This window comes from Eumetopias jubatus, unplaced genomic scaffold, assembly GCF_037043125.1.
Source record: "Eumetopias jubatus isolate StellerSeaLion01/CBP00866 unplaced genomic scaffold, mEumJub1_p1.0 scaffold_15, whole genome shotgun sequence".
NCBI lineage: Eukaryota > Metazoa > Chordata > Mammalia > Carnivora > Otariidae > Eumetopias > Eumetopias jubatus.
In genome coordinates this window covers 59,359,884-59,385,579 of record NW_028274821.1, presented here as the reverse complement: position 1 = coordinate 59,385,579, position 25,696 = coordinate 59,359,884, and the positions used below count along the sequence as shown (strand labels likewise).

Sequence of the window (25,696 nt, the reverse complement as noted above, 5' to 3'; positions counted from 1 at the left end):
GAGGCCTTTCTCAGAGGCACAGGACCTTTCTCGCCTCTGATGGCTCCAACCTGCCAAGGCTAGATACCCTGCCAGATTTAAAGCCCTGGGCCCAGAGCTCAGGAGAATCTCAGAGACGGGTTGCGGGGCTCTTACCTGGGGCTTTTAAAACTCAGTTCAAGGCTATTTTTGGAATGTCTGAGCCAGTCTGGGTGGGGGAGGTATGGGAAGGGAAAAGGGGAAGGTGGGGGAAGATAAGAGATTTTTGGATCTAGAAGGATCCTTCCATGTACAGGAGGGAAACAGGCCCAGAGAAGAGAAGGAACTTGCCCAAGATCACACAGCAGGTTGGAATCAGACCAGGGCCTGGAAGCCAAGCCTTCTATAACTCAGTACTCTTCATCTTTCCAGGAAGCTCCTAACTACCTAACTCTCCTCAGTCTCTGTTTCTCAGGCCTCTAGGTACCTTTCTCTGCCAAGGCTCCTGGCCATCAGAGAAGAATTTCAGGCTCTGTCCCTTGCCTTCTGAATTTTGTAGCCATCGACACCATTCTTTAAAATAGAGGGAGAGGTAGAGACCACTGGCTGGAGTAGGGATAGAGGAGTTAGCCACACACGGCGGGATGGGAGGGCCTCTGAAGCCCTGATGATTTCAGTTCCACAGCAAACCGGGACCTTCTGTCCACATTTTCATGTCTGTGGTCATGCAACTTTGGGGGCTGTGGTGGGTCAGCTCTCTCCATCAAACGTCGACTTGGACAAGTGGCTCAGACTCTCTAAACCTCAGTTTCCTCATCTGTGACATGGGAGTAATAGTACCCGCTTTGAAGATTATTAAATGAGAAAATGATTAGAGCGCGTTAAGTAACAATGTTTGTAGCAAACGTTCAGTAAATGTTAGCTGCCGTTACTTTATTGATAATCATCTTAGTTCACCCAGCGCCGGTGTCCTTGGCTGCTCCCTTTGTACGTAAATACCTGTCGCCGTCTGGTTGGTGTTTGGTTGGGGGTGGGGGGGAGTCTGGAATCCCTCCGGAATCCCGCGCCCCGTTTGGGCGGGCTCCGCGAGCCTCGTCCGGCCACGCGGTGGAGCTGGAGGGCCACCTCGGGCTCGCAGGCCCCGGCAGCAGCGCCCCCCTCCCCACCCTCCCCGGCCCCCTGGCCGCGGGGCTCCCTCGCGCCCGGCCGCCTGCGGCGACTGGAATGCCCGTGGCAGGGCGTCCCACGTTCACCACAAAGCCGCCTGCGCCCGCTTTACAGGTGGGGTGCGGAGCCCGGCAGACAAGCCGTCTCTGACTCGGGGCGTCACCCCTGGGCCCCCTGCCGGGTGGGGTGCCCGCAGACTCCGCCGCCCCCGGGCGGGCGTGGGGTTCCCGGAGTGCCCGTGCGGAGGAAGGGCTAAGGGTCAGCCGGAGCCCCCACGGAGGGCGGACGGCTTCTGCTGAGAGTGGGAGAGCCCAGGGGCCCCACCCCGGACCAGCCTTGGGGGGCTCCCGGCAAGGGGCTCAACTCGAAGGCCTTTGCGGCGATGGCCACATGGTACCGAGAGGACCTGGGCCCCAAGCGCCACCCCTGACCCTTAGGTCGTCCTTAGCGCCCCTACAAGGAAGAGTGGCGCCTGGCGCTTGGGGAATGGGAGCGCGCCTGCCTTTTCCTTCCCTCGCTTAGTCAGGTGATCATTCAGCGTCTCTACCTCATTCTTCCATTGCCGACCTGGCTTTTTCTTTGGGGATTTGGCAACTTGAAAACGATTCAAAAGTACTTAACGTTTTTTGTTTTTGTTTTTTTAAAAGATTTTATTTATTTATTTGACAGAGGGAGACACAGCGAGAGAGGGAACACAAGCAGGGGGAGTGGGAGAGGCAGAAGCAGGCCTCCCGCTGAGCAGGGAGCCCGATGTGGGGCTTGATTCCCGGACCCTGGGATCATGACCTGAGCCGAAGGCAGACCCCTAACGACTGAGCCACCCTGCGCCCCAAAGTACTTACATTTTAATGCTGAATCTGTTCACCTTGATTCCCGAATGGTATAGAGGCCCTCAGTCTCTTGATGGATATCTGCACAAAGCTAAGACCTTCTGTTTTCCCCCATGAAAACACTTAGATTTCAGCCTCTCCCCCAGACTAGCTGTGTGGTCTGGGTGGGTTCTTCTCTGTTTTCTCCATGTGAGATTAACTGAGCTCTAAAGGCTTCGCTAGCCCTGATCTCCCGAGGGGTGGCAGCAATTTAGGCACAGGCGAGACCTCTTGGTGTTGATACCAGACACCTTTTCATTCCTATTGGCATCTAGGCCTGCCCTGGCGAGAGGCTGGCCGACCTCACCTCCTGGGGCATTCCAACCAAGAGTAGAGCATGGGTGGAGTCAGGCCTGTTGTTGCATCTGCCCCTTGGCTCCCACGACCTGGGGCACTTTGGTGGAGTAGGTGGCTGGGCCCCTTTGCTTTTGTTTCAAGAGCCAGACCACAAGGGCAGGAAGGTCTCTCCAGTTGAGAAAGTTGGGCATAGGGGGTGTCATGGGCCTGAGAAGGTCCAGTAGACTTAACTCCATGTGCCAGGGCTTTGTACAGCTGGACAGACTGCAGCCCAGAGTGCGGAAGGGCGCATAACTCTGAGAGCACGGGGCTAGAGCTTGGAGCTGGGGTCCCTGACTCCTTCCTCGGTTCTCTGGCTACAAAGGAGAGCTGGCAATCTGGCTTGTCCTCTGCTCTAATTGAACTGTGGGAGTTGCTGTCTTTAAGAAATCCATTGAAGAAGTAAAATTAGTGCCCACCTGCTCAGCCAGCTTTGTTGCCTGGCTTTTCTTCAGCCTAGAAAGCTCTTCTGGTCAGCTTTTATCTTTCTCCAGCCAACTGAGGAAACAGATGCCAGCCTCAAGAGCTTGGCTGCATGCCAGTGTCCACCCCCTGGTTGTGTATGTGTATTGCGTGCAAGGTCTCCCTAGGAGCCACCAGGAAGTCCACTGACTGGTCATTCAGTCCCTGTTGCTCAGGCTGCCCAGGTGTGGCCTCAGCCCAGTCTTTTTTTTTTTTTTTTAAGATTTTATTTTATTTATTTGAGAGAGAGAGAGAATGAGAAAGAGAGAGCACGAGAGGGAAGAGGGTCAGAGGGTCAGAGGGAGAAGCAGACTCCCCGCCAAGCAGGGAGCCCGATGCGGGACTCGATCCCGGGACTCCAGGATCGTGACCTGAGCCGAAGGCAGTCGCTTAACCAACTGAGCCACCCAGGCGCCCTCAGCCCGGTCTTTTTATTCCACCCACCCTCCGCTCCCGGCCCAGCTCAGCATTTTTGGCTTAAGAAGACTCCCTCGGGGAGGGGACCCTCCCAGTCCAACCTTCTGGGGAACATCAGTTGACAGATCCTTTTGCTGGGAAGCCCTGCAGACGAGGGGTATGTTTTAATGGTGCACGGATTGGGCCCAGAGCTAGAAAGCTCAGGAGCGCCAGCTCTTTTTTTCCTCTAACACTGGCTTTCTCACTGCCACTTATTTGCAACTGGCAAGTTGGCTTGCATATAGTTTTGGCTGGCCACGGCCCTAACTCAGACTCATGGCATCCTAATTTTTTTTAGTTCCACTGGCAAATTCTCTGCTCATTTCTTAGCTCAAATTCCTGGTCCGTGGCCAGCCCAGGGATTGGCTGCCCTTGGATCACATGTCCACTTCAGTCCAGTCAGCCCTGTGAGGGTAGGTCACACGGATCAAAACGTAGCTGCCAAAGGGGCGCAAGGTACGGGGGAGAGGTTGGACGTACTGGGAAGCCTCAGTTACCTAAGACAGGAACTAAGATGATTACCTTAGTCACCGATTAAGAATCGGGCATGAATGACATGGAAGATGTTACACAAAAAAAGAAAATTTTATTGTTGTCTCAGTCACTATCCCCGGGTGAAGTGGAGGGCACAGCACGAGGCTGTGTTCACAGTGCAGTGCAGACCTTCGGGAAGCATGTTCCCTGACTGGCCTGCTCTGACGTCCCTAAGGCGGCAGCCTCCTAACTCCCACCCCGGCCGTCTTAACGCTTGGAGAAGCCATGCTTTCAGGACACCCAGCTTGGCATCTGGGTCAGTTCCTCCCACGAGGACCATGTGAAATCGTTATTCAGAGGCACTTTGTAGGGTGTGAGGCAAAACAAAGAGCCAAACTGGCGAGTCTAAGCCCCCACATGGGCTATCTCCCTGGAACACTTGGGCCTGTCACACACTCCAGGAGGGAGCAGGGCACAGCTGCAGCCACGGCTGCCGGAACAAGCCAGGGCTCCCGCCCTGTGTGCGAGGGCAGGGCAGAGGCTGGAGGGCTTCCTCTGGGGGCCCTGGTGAGCTCACACTCACCCCCACGCTCACTGACTTCATCGGTCGGACGCTTGGCCAAGAGCCCGGGCAGTGTGAGGGGCTTCCTCCCAGAACAGGCCCTGGGCCACCTAGCCAAGGGGGGGAAGGGTGACTTTCAGACCCAGGCCCCAGAAACCAGGGGGCACATACCGAGCTCTGAGATGCCAGAGGATTTTAAGAAAAAAGGTGGGAGGGGGGCAAGGGCGGTGGTAGTAGTGGTACTTTGCTATTTAAAGACAGAAAATGCAAGGAAGTGCAACTTTTCTCTCCATTTGTTCTTTGGCATTCCCATTAGAGAATTCCAGGAGGCATGCAGATGACATCATGTCTTACAACTGAGAAATCCCGATCATTTTGTGAAATGCAGTTCCTGCCTGTCCCATGTTTCCAATGGAAGCTGCTTTATATTTACGTGTTTAAAGCTGTTTTATGTTCCATTTAGATGAGAGTTTAATCATCTTAAATATCTACCAAAAGTAGATTACAATGCATGAAGATCACATAAAATGAACTTCACCTCGAAGCATCATGAACGTTTAGAATAGAAAAAGACCCGGGATGGGTATTATAAGAAATGTACAAAAGAAGTTTGCTTAAAAAAAAAAGAAAGTTTTAAAATTGATTCTTTCCCCCCTACGTCCAAATAATTGTGGTCTAGGGAACCATCAGGGTAAAGGCTTCATAGGCTCATTCCTTTTGATAAGAATAAGTTCATACAGAACTGTATATCCAAGTGCGTGTGCACGAGACACTCACATGCATCACACACACAAGCACATACACCCACAGGGACAGACACACAGCTGAGTTTTTGTTGTTCTAGGCACTTCGTATCCATGTTAAGTCTGCCACATTCCCATTACATTTAATGAATTACTTCTTTGGAGGCAGGACATTTTCTTCGAAGAAGCCCTGGTTGACGACATTCCCCGCTGGGAAGTATCGGGCCACCACGAAGGAAGACCCGTCACTTGCAGATGCCTTCCCCACGCCCATCTTCTTTGTATTCTTCCACACCATGGCTGTGAAGTGTCCTGGAGGGGCAGAGGCAGGGGGAGAGGGAAACGGGTTAGTTAGCAGAATCTGGAGGAGGATGTTTCTAAGGATCCTCGAACCCCTGCGCCATCTTGTCAGGCTTGGGAAGCTTGAACTTCACATACACCAGTCAGAGGCAGGAAACATACAACATTCTGCCTGCCTGAGTTTCTGAGGCATCAGTTCCTCTCGATCAGCCACACAAGACCCTCCTCACCTCACCGTTTCCCGATGCCCAAAGGTTTCATGGTTTCCCAGAGATCACAACGAAGCCAAGTGACCCCAACAGTTAGGATGCCACCCCACTGGCACCTGCCTCCCACCCCGCCCCGCCGACTGTATTCTTCAAGGTCACCCATGATCTCCATGTTTCTCCCCAAAGATCACTTTTTGTCTCTCTCTTACTTGACATCTCAGGAACATTTAATAGAGTTGACTCCTCCCCTTTTCGAAGTACCCCCTCTTTTGGTTTCCATGATGCTGCCCTCTCTTGGCATTCCCATCTTACTGCCTTTTCCTCCTCTTCCATTTCGCTGGTAAATGTTGGAGGGGCCTGCCCTTCCCAAAGCTCAGTCCTGGGCTTGCTTTTCTTCACTTGCTGTACTCTTTAGGCAATTTCATCTTTCCCTGGCTCCCAAATTTATTTTCCTAGCTCAGATCTCTCCTCTGTGCTCCAGATACAACTACTTACTTGACATTTCCACTTGGATGGCAACCAGGCATGTAACCTGTCCAAACCTCACTCTTGATTTTGGTTCCCCCAGAGTCACTGCTCTTCCTACCTTTCATTTCCATTAATGTTCCCTCTATGCACACAACCCTAAGGCTTGGTCTGTATTCCTCCTTCTCCCTCATTTCCCCCTCAACAAGCCATCATTCAATCCTCGAGACTCTAACTCCAAAATAGATCTTGAGTCCATCCACTCCCCAAACGTGGGTTCCAACCACAAACTTTCTCACTTGGACCACTGTAATGGCCCTCGATCGGTTCGCCAGCGTCCACCTGTGCCTCCTTCAATTCACTTTCTCTAAAGGAGCCAGAGTAATCATTTTTAGACATAAGTCATATCTGTTTCCTTTCCCACTTAAAAATCCTTCAATTGCTTCCAGTTGCACCTCAGATGAAAGGGAATGCTCTGGCCCAATGGCCTCTTTTCCATTCCTTGAACATGTCCGGTTATTTCCCACCATGGAACCCTTGCACACATTGGCCACTGTGTGGAATGCACTCCTGATGACCAACATCTTCCTAACCCTTAGGCCTCAGGCTGAATGTCACCTGTGCAGAGAAGTCTTTCACAATCACTTATTTCCTGAACACCTCCCTCCCAAGATCATCTTATCATACCCTGTTTTACCCCTCAGAGCATTCTTAACCATTTGCAAGGTTATGTGCGTTTGATTTCTTGTTCATTTTGCTTGGCTCCTTCACTAGGCTAAGAGACTCACAGGGGCAGGAACCAAACTGTTTTCCTCACCAAATTATACTCAGTACCCTGGCACAGCCTGGCACAGGAAAAGTGTAAAATAAGACTTTGTTGCATGAATGAGTGGAATGAATGAGGGAATGAACGAAAAGGTATACGGAAGAACCACCTTGGACTTGGGTTCTACCCTCACTGCAAGTGCAGGCCTTCTACATTTTGTGCTCTTTGAGACATTGACAAGTTAGAGCCTCCTTCAATTCCCTCTGCTCTGAGCCAAACAGTCCAGTTCCTTCTCAAGCTACTGCCTGACCCTCCACACATTTCTGTGGTTTGCTGAGCTTCTCAGCATCAGTGTCCCACTGCTGAGGCTGCCCGCCCCTCACTCACTGCTTCTTTCAAACCTTTAATATAGCTTAGCTTCCAACTCCCCTTCCACTTGGGGGTCAAAGAGTTGCTGTAATGTACTCTTTGCTCAATGACCATAAATTCTTCCGTCTCCAAGGAGTAGAGGGTGGAAGCTGGTCCTTCCCACCTTTACTGTTAAGGACTTACAGAGATCCTTTGACAGGTCAATATTGACTTCTGTAGCACAGAATGGCATTCATTTGCTCAAACAACACTGAAGAGATTATGTTTCCTCCTTGAGGGGTGGGGACCACACCTGTCTTATTTTATTTTTTTAAGATTTTATTTATTTACTTGAGAGAAAGTGAGAGCAAGAGAGAAAGCACAGAGGGAGAGGGAGAAGCAGACACCCTGCTAAGCAGACAGCCTGGTTGCAGGGCTCGATATCAGGACCCCGGGATCATGACCGGAGCTGAAGGCAGACGTTTAATCGACTGAGCCACCCGGGCGCCCCTGCACCTGTCTTACTGACCACAATGTCCCCAGTGCCTAGCACTGAGCTTGGCACATAGGAGATGCTCAACAAACACCACATGAAGAATGGAAGAGACAGAGGGAAGGAGGAAAACCGAATCAGAAGTGGCTAAGTATCCCATAGGGTAAGAAAGAAAGAGGGTAACCATTTTATACCCATTTGGGTGGATTTTTTTTTTTTTAAGAAGAAAATAACAAGCGTTGGTGAGGCTGTGCAGAAATTGGAACCCTTGTGCACTGCTGGTGGGAATGTGAAATGGTGCAGCCACTGAGGAAGACAGTATGGTGGTTCCTTAAAAAATGAAATATAGAATTACCATCTGATCCAGTAATTCCACTTCGAGGTATAAGCCCAAAAGAACTGAAAGCAGGGACTCAGATATTTGCACACCAATGTTTTAGCAGCATTATTTACAATAGCCAAAAGGGAAAAAAACCCAAATGTCCACCAATGGATGAATGGAGAAACAATATGTTATATATAAACATACAATATTATTCAGCCTTAAAAAGGATGAAATTCTGATACATTCTACCTTGAGGATGAACCTTGAGGACATTACGCTAAGGGAAATAAACCAGACACAAAAGGACAAATATTATATGACTCCACTTATATTAGATACCTAGAATCACCAAACTCATAGAGACAGAAAGTAGAATAGTGGTCACCAGAGCTTAGGGGTGGGGAGGCAGAGAGGGATGGATGGGGGTTATTGTTTAATGGGTTCAATTTGAGATGGCTGACAAGTTCTGGAGATGGATAGGGAAGTGGTTGTACAACAATGTGAATGTACTTAATCTCACTGAACTGTGTTCTTAAAATGATTAATTTTTTTAAAGATTTTATTTATTTATTCACGAGAGACAGAGAGAGAGGCAGAGGGAGAAGCAGGCTCCCCGTAGAGCAGGGAGACTGATGCGGGACTCGTCCCTAAAAATGGTTAATTTTATGGTAAATATGTTTTAGCAGAAAATGAAGAAAGGAAGGAAGGCAGGCAGGCACCTGGGTGGCTCAGTGGTTAAGCGTCTGCCTTCGGCTCAGGTCATGATCCCAGGGTCCTGGGAAAGAGCCCCACATCGGCTCCCTGCTCAGCTGGGAGTCAGCTTCTCCCTCTCCCTCTGCCCCTCCCCCCTGCATGTGTGTGTGTGTGTGTGTGTGTGTGTGTGTGTGTGTGTACGTGCGCGCGCGCTCTCTCTCACAATAAATAAAATCTTTAAAAAAAGATTGTGTGTATTTTGCCCTACAGATGAACTCCATTTTTATAATTTTTAAATTTAGGTAATACTTTATTTTATTTTGTTGTCTATATCCATAAAAGATTTTAGGTTACCAAATTGTTTATGAGAATAACAAACCATAAACAGTAATCAGTAGAACTGCTGTGATAAAATCAAAGCAAGAACTAAAGGAAAACAAACCCCAACGTATAATTAGGCATCTTTTCCACTTATCCTTAAACTTGTATTAACCACTGCCCACTAAACTCTTGACTTTCACCTCAAAATAGAAGAGAAACACTACTTGCCTATTCCCCCTTGGTCCTCCTACTTTTTCAGTCACAGCTCCAGGCTTTCCAGCAGCTTTGCAAGGTGTCGCCGCTTCCACAGGCTGTCTTTTCATTAAGGCTCAAGCCCTTTTCCATGCGAGCCTTTTCTCTCAAGAGAACCGGCCACTTTGGCTATTGACCACCCACTCTCTCTGTTGCCCAGACAAGGAAGAACGGCCATTTATCCACTGGTTACCAAGAAAATGATCACAGACACAAGGTGCCCGTCAGCAGCTCGCATGCCTGTGGAAGCCTTTTCCAAACAGCTGAGGCTAAGTGATTTTCCCACTGGCCGGGGAGGTTTTTGTCCAGAGATAATTAAGTATGGGTATTTAGAAACAAGTTAAAGGACACGACTTCTTTAGCAACCATCAGATACACAGTGGTTTCTAACTAAATCACTAACTCACACAAAACCTTTTTTTTCCCCTAAAGGGATCACATTCTCCTTTCCTGCAGTCGACCCAAACTTCCTAGAATATACATTTGAAAAAACACATTAAATAAGTTACAGTATATCCTTGCAAGACAATAATGATAATGTGCAATAGTAAGAAAGAATGACAAAGCTCTTTTTGTATTAACGCGGAACAATCTCTAACAATCTGCTGGGTGAAGAAAGCAAGTGCAAAACAGATCATATACCAGGGTATAAATAAAGGGGAAAAGAGACCATATTTACCTAATGCTGGTATAAGATCAGACCAACTCTAGGATGACACACAAGAAATGGGTATCACTGGTTGGAAGGGAAAGTGCTAGAGACCAGGAATGGAAGGACTTTTTACCTTACACAGTTTGCAGATTTCATATCATGTAAAAGTATTATTTACTCAGAATAAATGAACAAACCAACCTACTCATTATGTCACAAAGGGGGCGCCTGGGTGGCTCAGTTGTTTAAGCGACGGCCTTCGGCTCAGGTCATGATCCTAGAGTCCCAGGATCAGTCCCGAATTGGGGCCCCTGCTCAGCAGGGAGTCTGCATCTCCCTCTGACCCTCCTCCCTTTCCTGCTCTCTCTCTCAAATAAATAAATTAATTTTAAAAAAGAATGTAACAAAGTAACAGTTTCTCTCCGCTCACCACGCAGCAGAGAACTGTGTCCTTCATCACAAGATGTGGACTCAGGGTGAGTGGGTGGGGATAGATTACAGGATATTTCAAAGGCTCTTTCCCTACAACACCGACTCGGGTCAGGGAATCCCTACACAATGGTGCGGCTCGAAGCAGCTCTGGGGGAGCCTGAGGCATGGGAAGGGTCTTAGGGTCTTGCAAGCTCTGATTCTAACACCACCCAAAGCTGTCCTCCTGTCTTGAGCTCAGGCTCTGCCTGTCCACAGGCATTGCCCACTAGCACCTGGGACAGCCTAGGGGCTAGTTGCTCTGGGGTTTTCCTCTTTAGGGGTGGGAGATGTGGGGCAATGGGTTGGACAGGTGGTCAGTGATCACGGCAAGTCCCATCCCAGCTCTGACACTTGCAAGATTCCCACCTTGGAGCAGGAGCCATGGAAAAAGCATCGGATTGAGGATAGGAGATCTAAAAGACGTCTCTTCCTCTTTCTGGGCTTCAGTTTCCTCCTCTGCAAAATGGGTAGAGTAAAGCCCCACCTACAACCGGTGTTGTGAGGCTTATGTGGCCGGGAATGCGGACACTTTACAACGGCCAAGTGGCAGGCACACATCAGCAATGCTAGTAACTTGCCCTGACATGTGTCCGGTTGCTCGGGAGCCTTGCTCATGGGAAAAGCAAATCCAGAGGCTGTGAAATAAAATGCCTTCTGGACACTGAACTTTATGAAAAGAAGACACGTTCTGTGTCTTCATAGAACCTTAATCACCGGGCGGAGGCTGTTCCGGTTCCCTCCCTCACTTCTCGAATTTAACTGCCACAGAACCATCGATTCATACTTAGGCCGCTGAGAGCAGCTTCCTTGGCCCCGGCCTGGAGAGCTGGGAGGAGAAATGCCCCAGCAGATGCCACCACCTCTGCCCCACAGTCCTGCCCACACTGTTGCAAGAACCCCTGCCCAAGAGGGGTGAGCAGCAAACCACAGGAAACAGTGACTAGCTCCGAGAGCATGTCACTTCCTGCTTCGGAAGAATCTTCCAGAGGGTGAGAGGCCATAGGGGCTCGACCCAGGGGGGGGATGGGGTAGGGTAGGGTAGGGTAGGGGGTGGGCAGGGAACCCCCTTTTCAGTTTTCCTGGCGCCTTCTGGTCAGAGAAACTCTCAGCCCCTTCTAACCCATCCTGGGCCGCAAGTAGATCTGAGTCGGTTCTGAGGAAAGATAGGCAGGTGCCAGGTGAGAGAAGTCGGCTGAGGGGCAGGAGGGAGCCCAGAACTCAGAGTGGCTGCCTGGGGCTTCAGTCAGCCAAATGTTTACTGCTCACCCTGGAGGCCTCACAGAAAAGCTGGATGGTCCCAGGGCTGCCGAGGCCTGCAGCTCTTGCCTGCATCCACACACCAGCTCTCAATGTGCCCTAGAGGCTACTGCCTTGCCCCTCCCTCTCCCTCTGGGACAGGGAAGGACAGAGAGTCAATCCAAGTTCACACAACTAATAGTGCTGGAGCTGAGAGCAGCTCTAGGCTGTCTGCACTCCAAGCTCATCTGAACCGCAAACTGGAGAAAAAAGGTGAAGGGGGAGGGGGGAGGGGATGCCTGGGAGGTGGGAGGTGTGGGGAGCATGTAGGAGGGATGCAGGGTATTGGGGGGGCGTTAAGACTAGAAGGGGAGAGTGAGCAGTGTGGCCCTTTTCCTGAAGAGAGGGCTTTGGAATATTCTGGTTGCTGGGAGCAGAGGGGAGCAAGACTGGCACTAGGATGACTGGTTATAGGACCACTTCCGGGAGGAGCACTCAGGAACTTTTTAAAATCCACAGCCTCCTTATGGCACACTCTAGTCACGTGGAGAACTTGGAGCTGGCGGGGCAGGAATCCGAGGCTCACGTGTTCTCGGACGGAGGGGTGTGTGTGTGTGTGTGTTGGGAAAAGTGATGGGGAAAGAGAGTATTGCCCTTTGGGAGAAGCTGAGCCAGAGAAATGTGGAAGAGGTAAAACAGGAGGGAAAGGATCGATTTTCAGAGGGTTAGTGCCTTTCCAAACTCACATGCCCAATGGCAACCCTGCCCAGGCCCAGGCCACTGGGGTGACCCCCTCACTCACCAGTCCCAGAGGTGAAGCCAGGCTGCTGGAAGTTGTAGTTATTGATTTCACTGTACCATCGATCAGCCACCTCCTTTCCTGTATGGAAAAGACATGTTTCAAACTCAGCAGCAAAATCAACCCACTCGCTACTCCTTCCATCTTCTCCCCTTAACCCCATACCACCCACCCCACAGTTAGACGTCTGATAAAGCACCAATGAGCTGAAACAGGGACTCCTGCCCATGAGTGTATCCAGGCTGAAAAGGGGGCCTTGCTGGGGATTGGGAAGAGCCTTGGCCTGGCGTTGGGGGACCTGCCATGCCACTAACTTACTGTATAATCCTGGGCAAGGCCTCCCCCTCTCTGGGCCTCTGTACGAGGGTTGAATGCCATGTCCTCCAAGGGCTTCTAATGATGCTCTGAGTTTTCGGGACACTCTGTCCTCACCCCACCCCAGGTGTGTCTCCTGAAATATCCACAGGAGGAAAGGCAATTGGGCTGGTGGGTCCTCATTCTAAGCATCTGCTGGTCCAGCCGGTGCTGGTAGGCGAAAACCCACAGCATTTCCCTGGGAACTGTTGATGTCAAGGCCACAGCAAGGAGCCTCCATCCCACAGCAGTAAGTCTCACTCCTAACTTTGATATATGTATGGATCAGCTGGGGTGCTTGTTAAAATGCAGATTCTGACTTCCTAGGTCAAAGTTGTCTGTGCAGGCTCTGAGTCTGCATTTCTCACAAGTTCCCAGATGCTGCTGCTTCCCCACGGACCACACTTTGAGAAGCAAGGCCTCAGAGAACAGAGGCTACACACCGGCCTCACGGGGGGAGCACTGAAACGTGGCTGACACGCGGGGCCCACCACAGACTGCGTCAGTGTCTCTGGAGGAGAGACCCAGGCATTGGTGTTTTCTAAAAGCGCTGCAAAAGATCCCAATGTGTAGCCAGGGTGGGGATAAAGACAGCCTGCGGAGACAGAGATGGGAAAACCGGGGCCACAGAGGGTAGCGACTTGCTCAGGGCTCCACAGGGGGCCAACGCAAGGCTGGGACCAATCACCTCCACTGCCTGCTCCTCCTGTCCGTTCAGGGAGCCTTCTTCCCATCAGGGCCCATGGCCTGGCTTGGAAAGGAGGCTGCAGGCTGCAGGCTGCAGGCTCCCGCCTTCCTCAGGAGCATGCGCACACCTCTCCCGGAGGCCCGCTGCTCTGGGGAAACCGAGAGGATTGCAGGCCTCCCCAGGGAACTCCCAGGAATGTCAGGCCCTGGGTGTGGGGTGGGGGGCGGGCAGGCATGCTCCTGCTGGGGTCTGGAGAAGGCTTCAGAGGGCAAAGTAGCTCTCTCCAGCACTTTTTCCTAAAAAGCCACAGCAGCCCTGTCAGAGCCAGGAAGCTCAAGAATGTTTGGTCAGTGTGGCAGGATCACCATTCCAGGCTGCGACCTTGGATGGAGGGATTGTCTTTCTCATTTTTTTTTTTTTTTCTAACATGAAAAAAGCTCAACTGCATTTTTCTGAGGATAAAAGTGAATACACCAACACTTTAAAAAAGAAAGCAAAATGTGAAGAATGTAAAACTGTGTCTGGGGATACTTGAGAGCCCACAGGGTCAGGCTGAAACTCTGCACGGAAAGGGCACAGAAATGATTTGCCTCCCCCGCCCCCATTCCTCAGCTGGGAGCTCTTCCGAAGGGGAGGGTCGGGCAGTCTGACTCATCTGTGTGTCCCTGGCACCCAGCACAGGCCTGGCCCTGAGCCAGCCATCTGAGACACTGTGGTGAGCTGCAGGCAGACCTGGGAGCACACACAGAGAGTTCTGGGGCCCCTTTCCCTTTCTGGGCCTGTGGCACCAAAGCTACGTGGAGGAGGGTGCTGGGGCCTGAATACTGGAGGTCCCAGGCCCAGCTCAGGCAGAGGAGAGGGAGGCTGAGAAAGCAACCTACCTGTCTGATCATAGGAGGCCCATGCCAGGTTCTCTCCACACTGGCCACGACTGGACTCCGGGCTGTGCTTGAGGATCCTTGTGCTGGCCAGGGCCTCTGAATACCTGCCAGAGTCCATGTGCCTCCTCAGAGCGGGCCAGCCCAGGGAAGCCCCAGAGGGTGAGTCCTAACCTAGTGTGGCTGAGCTTCCTTCCCTGCCCCAGGCTAGCTGTGCAAATCAGGAGCATCAGGCCAGCCTCTCTTCTGCGTCCACAACAGCCCCATTTTACAGAGGAGCAAACCGAGGCTCGGGGGAAAAGGACCTGCCTAGGTAAGTGGTACAAGGGTTATTCAAGCCTGGCTGTATCTGCCCCCCAAACCCATGTTCTTCTGGCCACCCCACTGCCCCTCCGTGACAGCGGCAACAGCGCCATGAAGGGCCGGAGTCACCCCGGGGCCCTGGGGGACTCACTGCTGAGCCTCCCGGTTGAGCTTCTTGCAGAGCTTCAGTGGGGGGACGCCATGCTGCTGCCGGTACTCGTTGTGGGCTTTCAGGACCTCATTATTAAACTGCTTGGAAGCTGCAATAATTTCAAAATGGAGAAGGTCTCAGTGCAGAGAAAAGACCCACCAAGAAAGTATGATGGCCAGCTTCAGAGTGATGCTCAGCTCAACCCTCAGGCCACATGGATGGGCTGCCGCGCCCCTTTTGGCACCCCAGCCAGCCGAGCAACCGTGACACCCTGCTCCACACCCCTGATGTCAGCCTCCCCGTCTCTGCACATCTGCACCTCATGGATCACGTGGGGCCCTGTGGACCACGTGAGGGATTTGGGGCTTTGTCCAGGGCAATGGGGAGGGGCTGAATGGGCACAAGGGGCTGAGATGAGGAGATGTGTGTTTCTGAAAGACTCTGCTGTCTGCTGAGCGGAGGCTGGGCCGCAGGTGCACAGAAGGTGCAGGGGATCGGGGGCGGGACAGGGAGACCGGAACGGCTGGGGAGAAAACGTGTGGAGCCCGGGTAACTCAGACTGGACCTATGGGGTGTGGTGGGGGCTGGGAAGGGCTGGAGGTGGGAGCCCAGGGAGAACAGGCCTGGCTGTGGTGAGGGTGCCTGCGTTGTGCTGGGGAGACCAGAAGACTGGGACAGATAAAGAAGGGGACCAGGGGAGGGCAGCACTGGGGCAGTGGAGTGGGGGGGACAGGGCGGAAAAGAATGTGGTGGGGGGCGGGGGGCAGCTGGGCCCAGGGATGCAGAGAGGGAAGAGGTTGAGCCTGTGCCCAGCTGGGTCATGACCTCCAACGAACAAGCTCAAGGAGGCTGGAGTTAGGGAGAGAATAAGAGGCGGAGGCAAGGTCAGCGGTGGACGGAAGCCACCCCTCCGTGGTGGGTGGGAATGGAACCCCCTCCATCCCACACCCTTCACCCGTCTCCCCACCACTCATCCGTCCCTCTCTTGGTTCGTCATCCTTTCAGCAGCAGCCAGCCACCCATCCCCCACCCATCAGTTCATCTGCTCTCTGAGCGCCGCCTCCACTCTGGCTCCTGGATTGTGCGAGAGCTCCGGAGACACAGCCACCTTGTCCTGCCCTCGGGGAGCTCACACACAGAAGGGAGACGGCCTTGGAGACAGACACCGGCAGAGTGAGAGGGCCAAGGTGCAGGTGAGCATAGGTCAAGAGGAACTTGGAGAAAAGTAACCTACCATGGGCGGGGGGGATCAGAAAGTTGCCCAGACAGGAGCCAGTGAGGCTGATTGGGCGGGCACTGAGCACCAGCCGTAGGACTCTGGGATCGGGTGGCTTATGAGGAAGAGCCACGGCGGCCCTTACACCAAGCTAGTCTCATCTGGCAGGGGCCTGCCCCTGAGGCTTGGCCGTGGGCAGTAAGGGTGCACCGTGGAGGGTGAACAAAGCGCCACTCCTCCCCCGCCCCGGGTCATTCACCAGCTGCCTTTCCTCTCCTCTGCTCTTTTCATTCACCCCAGAGGCTGAGATGACCCCGTAGGGAGTCTTCCCCCTCCCTCAGCCAGATTCCCCAGGTCTCCTGGGACTTCGAATCAAATCCCACTGGGTCTCTGAGGAGATGCAGGAAGAGAAAGACCTAGGGCAGGGCCTACCCTCAGGGCTAAATGCGGCCCTTGAGAAAGGAGGTAACTGCAGGCCATGCCCGTGGTGGGGGGCAGTTGAGCCGGCCCAAGGGGGTTCCAATCACCTTAAGAGTTAGGCCTCTGGGGCCCAGCGGGGCAGTTCAGTGAGGTCTGGTCACAGCAGTGTGGGCAGGGGGAGGCGGGGCTGAACAGCAGGATCTGGGAGGTTGTGGCTGACAGGCAGACATGGGGGACACCGTGAAGGAAGGAGTGATGGTAGCTGCTGTCTACCATCTTGTCACCAAGACAGAGGCGGAGCTACAACCTGAACTCTTCGGGTCTCTGTGGTCAAGAGAGGGGCCAAACCCTTGTTTGTGTGAAAGATAAAGATTTCATGTTTATGGGAGGGAGGAGGAAGAGGGAAGGTACTGTTTACTGGGCAGTTTCAGATTTTCAGGATGGAAGAGTTCAGCAGATGTGTGGTAGAGCAATGTGAATGTACATACACTACTGAACTGCATACCCTGCAATGGTTATGATGGTAAATTTTATGTCCCGTGTTTTTTTACCACAGTAATAAAAAAGATTTTGGGTTGAATATGTTAACGTGGTATTTGGGATAACGGAGTCACAGAGGTTCTTAAAGAATATCTCAGGGGCGCCTGAGTGGCTCAGTTGGTTAAGCGGCCGCCTTTGGCTTGGGTCATGATCCCAGGGTCCTGGGATCGAGTCCCAGGTCGGGTTCCCTGCTCAGTGAGGAACCTGCTTCTCCCTCTCCCTCTGTCTCCCGGCTTGTGCTCTCACTCTCTCTCTGTGTCAGATAAATAAATAAAATATTAAAAAACAAAACAAAACAAAACAGAATATCTCAGGTGGAAGCCATAGCGACTAGTAGGAACCAGAGGGGTTCTTGTTGATGAAACGCAAAGGAGTCAGCAGGGTGGCTTGGCGGCTAGAACCCCACCAGCTCCTGGGCAAAGGCACTGCTTGTCCTGTAGGAGCCAGTGCCCAGCCAGAGTGCCTCGCCCAGCCTGGCCCCCACCTTGTCTGAGAGGCGGCAACCATCTGAAGTGCGTCCACAGGTGATGACCAGGTGGAGAAGGGGCTGGACATGGGTCTTATAAGGAATGGTGGCAAGTACTGGGTCTGTTCATCCTGGAGCTCAGACTTTGGAAGACACAGAGGAGACCTCTGATGAATTCTGGGGCTCCAGAGGGCAAAGTCAGGGCCAGTGGGTGGAAAGGGCAGGACGATAGATTTTAGCTCAGCCTAAGAAAGAACTTTCAATCAAAGCTTTCCAAAAAATGAAAGAGTGACCTCACGAGGTAATGAGCTCTCCAGCACTGGGGGAGTACAAACAAGTGACTCCTCTCAAAAGGATTCAGGCATTGGAGGCCAATCGGATGACCTTCAAGTCCCCTCAATCCTGAGATCCCATAAGGTCCCATCAGGGTGGGGTGAGAGGAGACAAGTGAATGGCTACCCTCAGGCTTCCAAGGAGTTCAGAGCTTCTCTAAGGAGATGGAGTGATCACAAGCGTATGTGTCTGTGCAGGGCCAGGTGTGGGTGCACATGGTCAAGGTGGCAGCGGGTCCCCATCTGAGGGACAGGCTTGGCGAGGCCCACACTAATGTCCCTGCCCGCTCCCATGTCGCCGGCAGGCCACAATGGGACACCACAGGAGGTGCATGGGACTGAGTGGTGCAGGCAATGGGGACCACCAGTGTACCAGGGAAGGCTCCCTGGAGGAGGCAGGGAGGAGGCAAAGGGGGCACAGAAAGAGCCAGGGCAGACCGGAGAGCTGGTGGATCTGGGGCTATGGGGAGGAGGGGGAGATCCAGGGAGCAGGTGGGTAGCTAAGGTGAAGCCAGTTTAAAGGCAGCTCTGAGTGCCGGGCTCAGGTCGCACTGGACCCAGTAGCTTTATGGGTCCTGCAGTCTTTTTAGCAGAGAGGTACGTATAAGGCTGCTAAAAACTAGGTCACTGCACTCCCAGAATGTGGGAAGTAAAAAGAAACAAAAGTGAAAGTTCCTGTGCCCAATCTAAGCTTGGTGCCCAGAAGCCAATGCTGGTTACTGTTGCCAGTGGGGCCAGTGTGCTGGGCCAGGGTTTCTAGGAAGGGGTCAGGAAGACTTTTTGATAAGGGAGCCTTCTCTCCCTACCCCCAGCCACACTTCTGAGGCCAGTCCCTGCCCAGGTGGCTCCTCAGAGCAGGGCCTCAGCCTCCGGAGTGGGGGTGGGGGGGGCAAGAGATCACTTGTGAACACACCCAGCAAAAGGCACACTTTATTCTGTAGAAAAACTCTAGAACACAGATAAGCATAAAGCTTAAAAGTCAAAGAAAACCCACCCATCCCCACAGTAGGCAGGGAGAGCCCTCACAGCCACCCCACAAGGGGCGAGGGTAGGAATGATATCCTTATTTTGTAGGAGGGCAAACTGAAGCTCAGAAAACGACAGGTTCAGGGTGCCAGCCCAGAATGAAAGAGGTCCTTTCTTCTGCTGACCAACCATTTCTAGGGGCCAGGCCTGCACATGGTCTTAGTTGCTTGTTGCCACCTTTTGTACGAGCCCCCACTACTGTACCTTTTTTTTTTTTTTATAAGGAAACGGAGGCTCCAGAAGAGAAGTAACCTGCCCAAGGTCCCACAAATGGTCCAGGGGTAGTAGACCCACAAAGAGGGAAACCCTGTCCTTAACCCCGTACTACCCCCAAGGCCCAGGGCCCAGAGGAAAGCACACAGAAGAGACAGCGGGGTCACCAGATCCAGGAGGAGGATCAAGCCCAGTACGGTTGGGCCTGCCGGTCTGAGGAGGAGGAAGGAAGAGGAGAAAAGAACTTTCTCAAAAGCCTCCTCTGTGCCAAGCCCTTTATGGACAGACCTGTCTGAGGGGCCCCAGACGAAAACCAGGGGCTGCCGGGGACAGTTGTGGGGCTTAAGGTCAGAGCCCCTGGAAGGTGGGAGGAGCTGTCTCGGCCTGGCTCCCTGTGGCTGGGGGACAGAGTCGGGGCGGGGCTGTCTCCACCACAGGAGGGGCGCTGAACTAAGATGGGGGCTCTTGAAGGTCCTCTGGGGCCCAGGCTTCTAACTGCCAGATAAAAACTCAGGTCCTGCGCCTCCTCCCTCTGGCTGTTGGCTGGGACAGACTCCTCCCTCAGCGTTGGTCCTCTTCTGAGGCCTCCCTGGGCCCAGCATGACTCATGTCTCTGCCCTCTCCAAAATCCCCACCAAAGAGGCCCATCAGGAATCAGGGTGGAAATTGTGGACAGGCTCCTCCTGTCCCCTTGGCAAAAGGCTGAAAAGAGACCTGGTCCCATCTTTGGGGTAAAGCCGGTTTTGCTAATTTATCAGGAAGAAAAATTATGAGTTGATTTAAAAAAAAAAAAAAAAGGAGTGAGCTCCAGACGGGTAGCCTGGGTAGCTCCTGCTCTTCCTGCCTGGGTTCCAGGAAATTCAAGAGGCAAATCCCAGCTCTGCCTTTTAATAGCTGTGTGATCTTGGACAAGTTGCTTAATCACTCTGTGCCTTTCTCCCATACATAAAATGGGGAGAACAGTTTCTTATCTCACAGAGTTGTTGTGAGAGTTAAATGAATTAACTTATGAAAATGCTTTAGAGGGACGCCTGGGTGGCTCAGTTGTTATGCGTCTGCCTTCGGCTCAGGTCATGATCCCAGGGTCCTGGGATCGAGCCCCGCATCGGGCTCCCTGCTCGGCAGGAAGCCTGCTTCTCCCTCTCCCACTCCCCCTGCTTGTGTTCCCTCTCTCGCTGTGTCTCTCTCTGTCAAATAAATAAATAAAATCTTTAAAAAAAATTCTTTAGAATAGTTCCAGAACACAGTGAAGAGATCCTAAATGTCAACCATGATTATTATCGTCACTTTTGGGCAGAGACCTTTTGGCCTCTGGCCTTGGGAGAAACTGCCCTGTCAAAGCCTAGACTTTAGGGGCTCCTGGGTGGCTCAGTTGGTTGAGCCTCAGGTCATGATCCCAGGGTCCCAGGATGGAGCTCCATGTTGGGCTGCTGCTCAGCGGGGAGTCTGCTTCTACTTCTCCCTCTGCCCCTCCCCCAGGTTTGTGCATGCTCTCGCTTGCTCTCTCTCAAATAAATAAATAAAATCTTAAAACAAAACCAAACCTAGATTTTTTAAAGCGAGCAGGCCTGCTGGTATTTAAATTGGTCTCAGACACATGCAGGGTGAATGAATACATGAACAAATGAATGGAGCCCCCACACGGGCCTCGAGAAGGCACTAGAATGGGAGCCTTCTCATTACAGAGGAGTAAACTGTGGTTTTCGGTTGGCTATGTGAATTGCCTGAGGTCACACAATGAGTCCACATTACAGCCAGATCTAAGAATGTCCCTCCCTTCACCTTCTCCCCTCCCTCGTATCTTGCACACTTTCAGTTCACATACGTCTTCCTCTCCCTAAGGGCAAAAATGATGGACAATGAAGAGTTGTCCAATTGCCCACTTGGGAACAAGGATGTCCCGGAGCGCTGGCCCCAGGCAGCCCCTTCGTGGGCAGACAATAGTCCTTGCAGGACTGAAGGAGCCCAGGAGAGCTAGCTCTGGCCTGCAGAGTGGCTGGGCGTTCTCGGCCGGGCTTGCGGCCCCTCGGGCCTGCCACAGGCACCGGGCAAGTCCCTGCCTCTCGGCCCGCTGCTTGCCCACCTGTGTGAAGGAAGGATGGATGACATCTGTGGATTTCAAAGTAGCTTCAAAGCAGGAAACCCTTTCTTTGAATCACTTCCTCCCCCCACCCCCTTTTTTTTCAATAAAATCAACACATGAAAATGGAACTGCTGGAATGATCTGGTCCACACAGCCTTCCCTAGCAGAGGTGTGAGAGCCCCTGCTTGGTAGGAAATTCCTGGGCTGTCAGTCCCTAAAAGGCCTTCTGCTCTGCTGTCCTCTGGTGCTGGGACATGTGGGTAGTGGGACACTAAGATTCTTAGAGGTAACCACAGGCTGTGTAAAGGTCCCTATGGGGCTGGAATCCAGGGTGAGAAGCAGGTGGGGAGCAGGCGGCAAGTGGTCCATGTGGCAGAGGGAAAAGCAAGCGGCTGGGAAGGCAGAAACCCGGGTTCAAATCCCGATTTGTCCACTTACTGGTCAATGTGTGAACTTGGGCAAGGTAGTCAACCTCTATAAACCTACAAAATTGATAATACCTGCCCTGTAGTGTTGTTAACAAATGTTGGTAACATGTATAAAATACCTAGCTCCAAGTCTGGCATGCACTAGGAGCTTAATAATTGGTAATCACTATTATTAGGGACCAGAGGCTTCTACAGAGCCTGAGGCCAGTGCTTTTCTTCTCTGCCCTCATCACACCTACTGCAGAATGAAGCCCAGCAGGGAGACCAGGGCTAGGAGCAGGTCCTGGGAACCTCGAAGCACTGGGCCAGGTGTCTTCTGGAATTTAAGCTGTGTCAGTTGTGTGATACATCTTCAGCAATGCCTACAACCCCAGGAAGCTCTGACGTATATCTGAGGTTAAAAAAAAATTTTTTTTTAAAGATTTTACTTATTTATTTGACAGAGAGAGAGAAGGAACACAAGCCGGGGCAGTGGGAGAGGGAGAAGCAGGCTTCCCGCTGAGCAGGGAGCCCGATGCGGGGCTCGATCCCAGGACCCCGGGATCATGACCTGAGCCGAAGGCAGACACTTAACGACTGAGCCACCCAGGCGCCCCTATCTGAGGTTAAAAATTAAAAAAAGATTGGCCTCTATGCAGTGATGAGAAAACTGAGGACCGGAAGAGGCAGGGGCTGACTCCTTACCCTGGTCTTTCTGGAACCACATAAAGCCCCTGCGTGGATAAGTATCTGTGAGTGCTATGGCCACCGGAGGCACAGATAACCTCTGGCTGGTGGCCTGGAACCTCAAGGTTGGGCCTGTGTTGAAGGCCCATGTGGCCTGGGTCACCTAGAAAAGTCACTTTCTCTTGGGTACCTTTAGGGGAGCCAGACACTGTCCTGGGGGCTGTTTTTGGGAGAGCCAAGTGAAATGCATGTGCCTATGAGGGAGATAGGCCTGGACCAGCATTCTGGAAGGTCCCCGGGTATGTGTGGTGGGGTGGGAAAGCAGGGGAGGGGGGCGGGGATGCCTGCCTGAACCAGCTCTTCCTGTCCTCTACCACTGCCCTCCACCTCTGAGAGCAGCCTGACTGTGCACCGCTGGTCCTCTGAGTGTCACCACCAGCCTGCACCCAGACTCACCCTGCTGGCCCTTCCCTCATGTTCACAGTAAGACGGTCCCCAGGGCTGCTTCTGGCTACCATCTCAAATATCCATCTCCTCGTCCTCTGCAGTCCTTAGATGCCTCTGTCATCTCTCTCCTGGGTAAGGGCAAGAGTCTCCCCTGACCCTCACCTCCACTCTCCCCGTCTTAGCCGCCCTCCACCCCGGCACAACTCGGGCTTTCAGAGCAATGTCTTTCAGCGGCACCCAAGGGCCCATGGGTAAAGATCCTCCGCGAGGTTCGATGATCCCCTCTGCAGAGGAGATTTCTCCCTCCCCTGATCTGCCACTCTCCACCTGTACCCGCCTTGTGGCTTGAATCATTTCCCACTTCTTACTGGAGCCTATCCACCCCCACCTCAATCAGCTTTAGGATTCGTTTCCCGATCCAAATGAACGGTGCTGAGGACAGAGGCCGCGCCCGCCACAGCAGGGGGTCTGCAGCTTGGCACACAGCTAAGAAATAGATGGGGGAAGAGCGGGAAAGAGGAAAGGAACCAAGAGGGGAGGGAGGGAGGATGGATGAACAGATAGAAGAATGGGCATACGGCTGAATATTAGAAGTTCTGGAAAACTGTTTCTTAGGGAAGAAGCCAGAAACAACTGACACAAATGTAGCTTTAGAGAATTTGTGGATTTTCTCTTACGGTACCGAGAAAGGAGTTGATTTCTCAAAATGCTTTTTCACATCTGCCATGCTCTTGCCTCATTACCGCCTATCACCCTGTTCTTGAACTACATGACAACTCCTTATGTCACCTCTCCATACTGGAGAGCATATGGGCCACCCTCACTGTACAGATGGGGAAAATGAGGCACAGAGAAGGAAAGAGCCTTGTTCAAGATCACACAGCAAGTGATTAGCAGAGCCAGGGCTGAAAGCCAGACCTGTCACAGCAGGTCAGGATGAAGGCCAGGGAAAGCCACTTACTCTCGACACCAGTACCTCATGAGTCTGGATCTTGAGAAGAGATTCAAGGAGGGACCCAGCCTCACCCAGCCAAGGATGAAAGCCCCAAATTCCCATGGAGCAGGACTTCTGAAGTCTGTTGGACAGCTGTTCATTGAGAGCGCCCTGTGAGGCAGGAACTATGCTGGGATAGACTCAGCCCCTGGCCCCCAGCAGTGAGGAGTCTGTGGAAAACAGGTCCATGGCTGGGGTAGTGTCCCAAGCTGATTGCTGGGAGGGCTGCAACAAAGAAGACACAGAGGGGGCCGGCCCTGGGGGGTGGGGGTGGGGGGGGGAAATCAGGGCAGGGAGCCCAGGCCAAGTTGAGCCTAGAAGGATGGAGAGGATTTGCAACCTCAGCAAAGTGGGAGAGGCAGAGAGGTGGTGGCGAGCGCTGGGAGAGGGAACCCAGGGGAAGGGACAAGCGTGCCAGCCTCCTAATAGATGCGTGCAGGGGGAGGAAAGAGGTGACGATCAACTCCCAGGGGGCCCCACGCCCCACGGAAGAGTACCTACTCTTTCACCTGCCGACAATGGGATGAAAGGTGTTAGAAAGTGACGGGACAAATCTGCATTTTAGAAAGTTCACCCGGACAGCCACAGTGGTGAGGATAGGCAGCGACAGGTCAGAGATAAAGGGGAAGCGCGACTTTGTACCCGGGTGGAGCCAGACAGAGCCTGGCACAAAGAGGACACTCAGGGGAGGAGGGACAACGACAGAAGAAAAGGATGCTCAGAGCCGTCCTTAGGAAGGTTGGTTGGGGAGAGCTGTTTTGTAGCAAGAGATGCTGTCATAGTTTGGAGGCTTTTTCCAATTGTAACTCTGCTCTAGAAACAAAGCAAAAGCCACGCCTTGGCCGGACGCTGAGCGCTAATCCCATCAGCGCCTGGACACCCTCCCTGACGCAATCTCTGGCTCGCAGACAGGGGGACCCTCCCTCGGTCTCGCCTTCTCTCCTTCTCTCCCGGTGGCCCGACGGCCACCCCGGCTTCCTGGCTGCCCGGGAAACTGCCGGCGCGGAGCCTCCGGGCGCTTCGCCTCGTACGCCTCTCCAGTCCGCAGCCGGGGTCTCGCAGCTCAGCCCGCGCCCTGACCCCGCGTAGCGGCGGCCGCCCCGCTCCCCCGGCCACCAGCCCGCCGCGGGGGAGGGTGAAGGCGGGGGTCTCGGAGCCGAGGCTCGAGAGCCTTCCCCGCACTCGCCCGGCCGGCCCGCGGGCTCACCTGACTTGCCCATGGCCCCCTCGGCGCGCTCCCCGGCTCCCGCCGCCGCTGCGCTGCGCTCTCTTACCGGCCCCGCGCAGCTGGACCCCGGAGAAGGAGGCCGGGCGGCCGCAGCCCCTCCCCCGGCGCGGCCCGGCCCCCGCCTTATAAGGCAGCGGCAGCTGCCGGCGGAGGCGCCGGGGGCCACCCCGCCGGCTGCCGGGAGGAAGTGCTGCGCGCTCCGCTCTCCGCGCGCCTCCCAATCGGGAGAACTCGCCAAGCGAAGGGACCCCCTCGACTGTCCAGGGCTCTCCCGGTGTGGACTGGGAGTCCGGGACCTCCCGGATCTCAGCCCCGAACTGCCCCTCTCGGGACGGAATGGGGGTGCATAGGGAAGCCGCTAAGGCGCTGCGAGGACCGTAGTGCTTGCTGTCGCGGCACGAGAGAGGCAGTTCCAGCCCGCATCACCAGGGGTCGGGGCTCTCTCCACTTCGGCCTGACCCCCACAAACACCTCAGGCTCCGAGTGCACCGCCTTCTGCTCCCCAGTGACACTGGACTCCAGGGGCGTCTCTTCTTCACAGGACATACCCTCCGGTGCGAATCAGGGTTGGAGTCCGGCTCACCCTCCTAACCTCGCCAACCCTGCGTGTCCCTCCCAGGGAGGCTGCGGCAGCCTTGCTCTGACCTGTGGGCCTGTCCCTCATTGGCTATTAAACCAAGCCAAATCCCCCACCCCTGAAGTCTGGCTCCAGACCTGTCTCAACTCCCTAACTTCATCCCATGCTCCAGTTAAACTAGACTTCTTGACATTCCCCAAACACGCTCAGAGACTTCCCTCTTCGCCTTTGCTGGGTCCGTTTCCTCAGCCTGGGTGCTGGCTCATCTCTGCCCATTCGAGTCCCACCTACCCCTCACGGCCTTTGGGTCCCTTTAACTTCCAGAGGCT

General features: G+C 53.4%; 2 protein-coding genes across 7 annotated transcripts; one reads left to right on the top strand and one right to left on the bottom strand.

Moving 5' to 3' along the window:
* Positions 1 to 3,814: 3,814 nt before the first annotated feature.
* On the bottom strand, positions 3,815 to 24,875 carry GLIPR2 (GLI pathogenesis related 2). Its single transcript, XM_028108640.2, has 5 exons — positions 24,770 to 24,875; positions 14,732 to 14,840; positions 14,281 to 14,384; positions 12,361 to 12,438; positions 3,815 to 5,339 (listed from the first exon to the last, which is right to left on the bottom strand). Exons 1-5 carry the CDS (start codon positions 24,780 to 24,782, stop codon positions 5,179 to 5,181), a joined length of 465 nt encoding a protein of 154 aa, XP_027964441.1. The 5' UTR covers positions 24,783 to 24,875; the 3' UTR covers positions 3,815 to 5,178.
* Positions 11,092 to 20,543, top strand: LOC148162432 (uncharacterized). Of its 6 annotated transcripts, none has more exons than XR_015766891.1 (5): positions 11,092 to 11,311; positions 12,824 to 12,961; positions 13,083 to 15,081; positions 15,740 to 15,924; positions 18,956 to 20,543. XR_015766891.1 is itself a non-coding variant. In XM_088019052.1 (4 exons), exons 2-4 carry the CDS (start codon positions 14,946 to 14,948, stop codon positions 18,980 to 18,982), a joined length of 351 nt encoding a protein of 116 aa, XP_087875178.1. In that variant the 5' UTR covers positions 11,914 to 12,961; positions 13,083 to 14,945; the 3' UTR covers positions 18,983 to 20,543. The 6 variants fall into 6 exon arrangements, 1 of the variants encoding a protein (XP_087875178.1); XR_015766890.1 differs by having other exon boundaries at positions 12,800 to 12,961; XR_015766892.1 differs by lacking the exon at positions 11,092 to 11,311 and having other exon boundaries at positions 11,914 to 12,961; positions 13,083 to 14,590; positions 15,737 to 15,924.
* Positions 24,876 to 25,696: the final 821 nt, after the last annotated feature.

Coding starts and splice junctions, on each gene's coding strand:
- LOC148162432 (XM_088019052.1), top strand. CDS start 14,946: ATGGATGGGCTGCCGCGCCCCTTTTGGCACCCCAGCCAGCCGAGCAAC. Junction 15,082..15,736: donor CGTGGGGCCCTGTGGACCAC/GTGAGGGATTTG, acceptor TCATCCTTTCAG/CAGCAGCCAGCCACCCATCC. Junction 15,925..18,955: donor GTGAGAGGGCCAAGGTGCAG/GTGAGCATAGGT, acceptor TTTTTTTATAAG/GAAACGGAGGCTCCAGAAGA.
- GLIPR2 (XM_028108640.2), bottom strand. Junction 14,385..14,731: donor CTCAACCGGGAGGCTCAGCA/GTGAGTCCCCCA, acceptor GGACTCTGGCAG/GTATTCAGAGGCCCTGGCCA. Junction 5,340..12,360: donor TGGCTTCACCTCTGGGACTG/GTGAGTGAGGGG, acceptor CTGCCCCTCCAG/GACACTTCACAGCCATGGTG.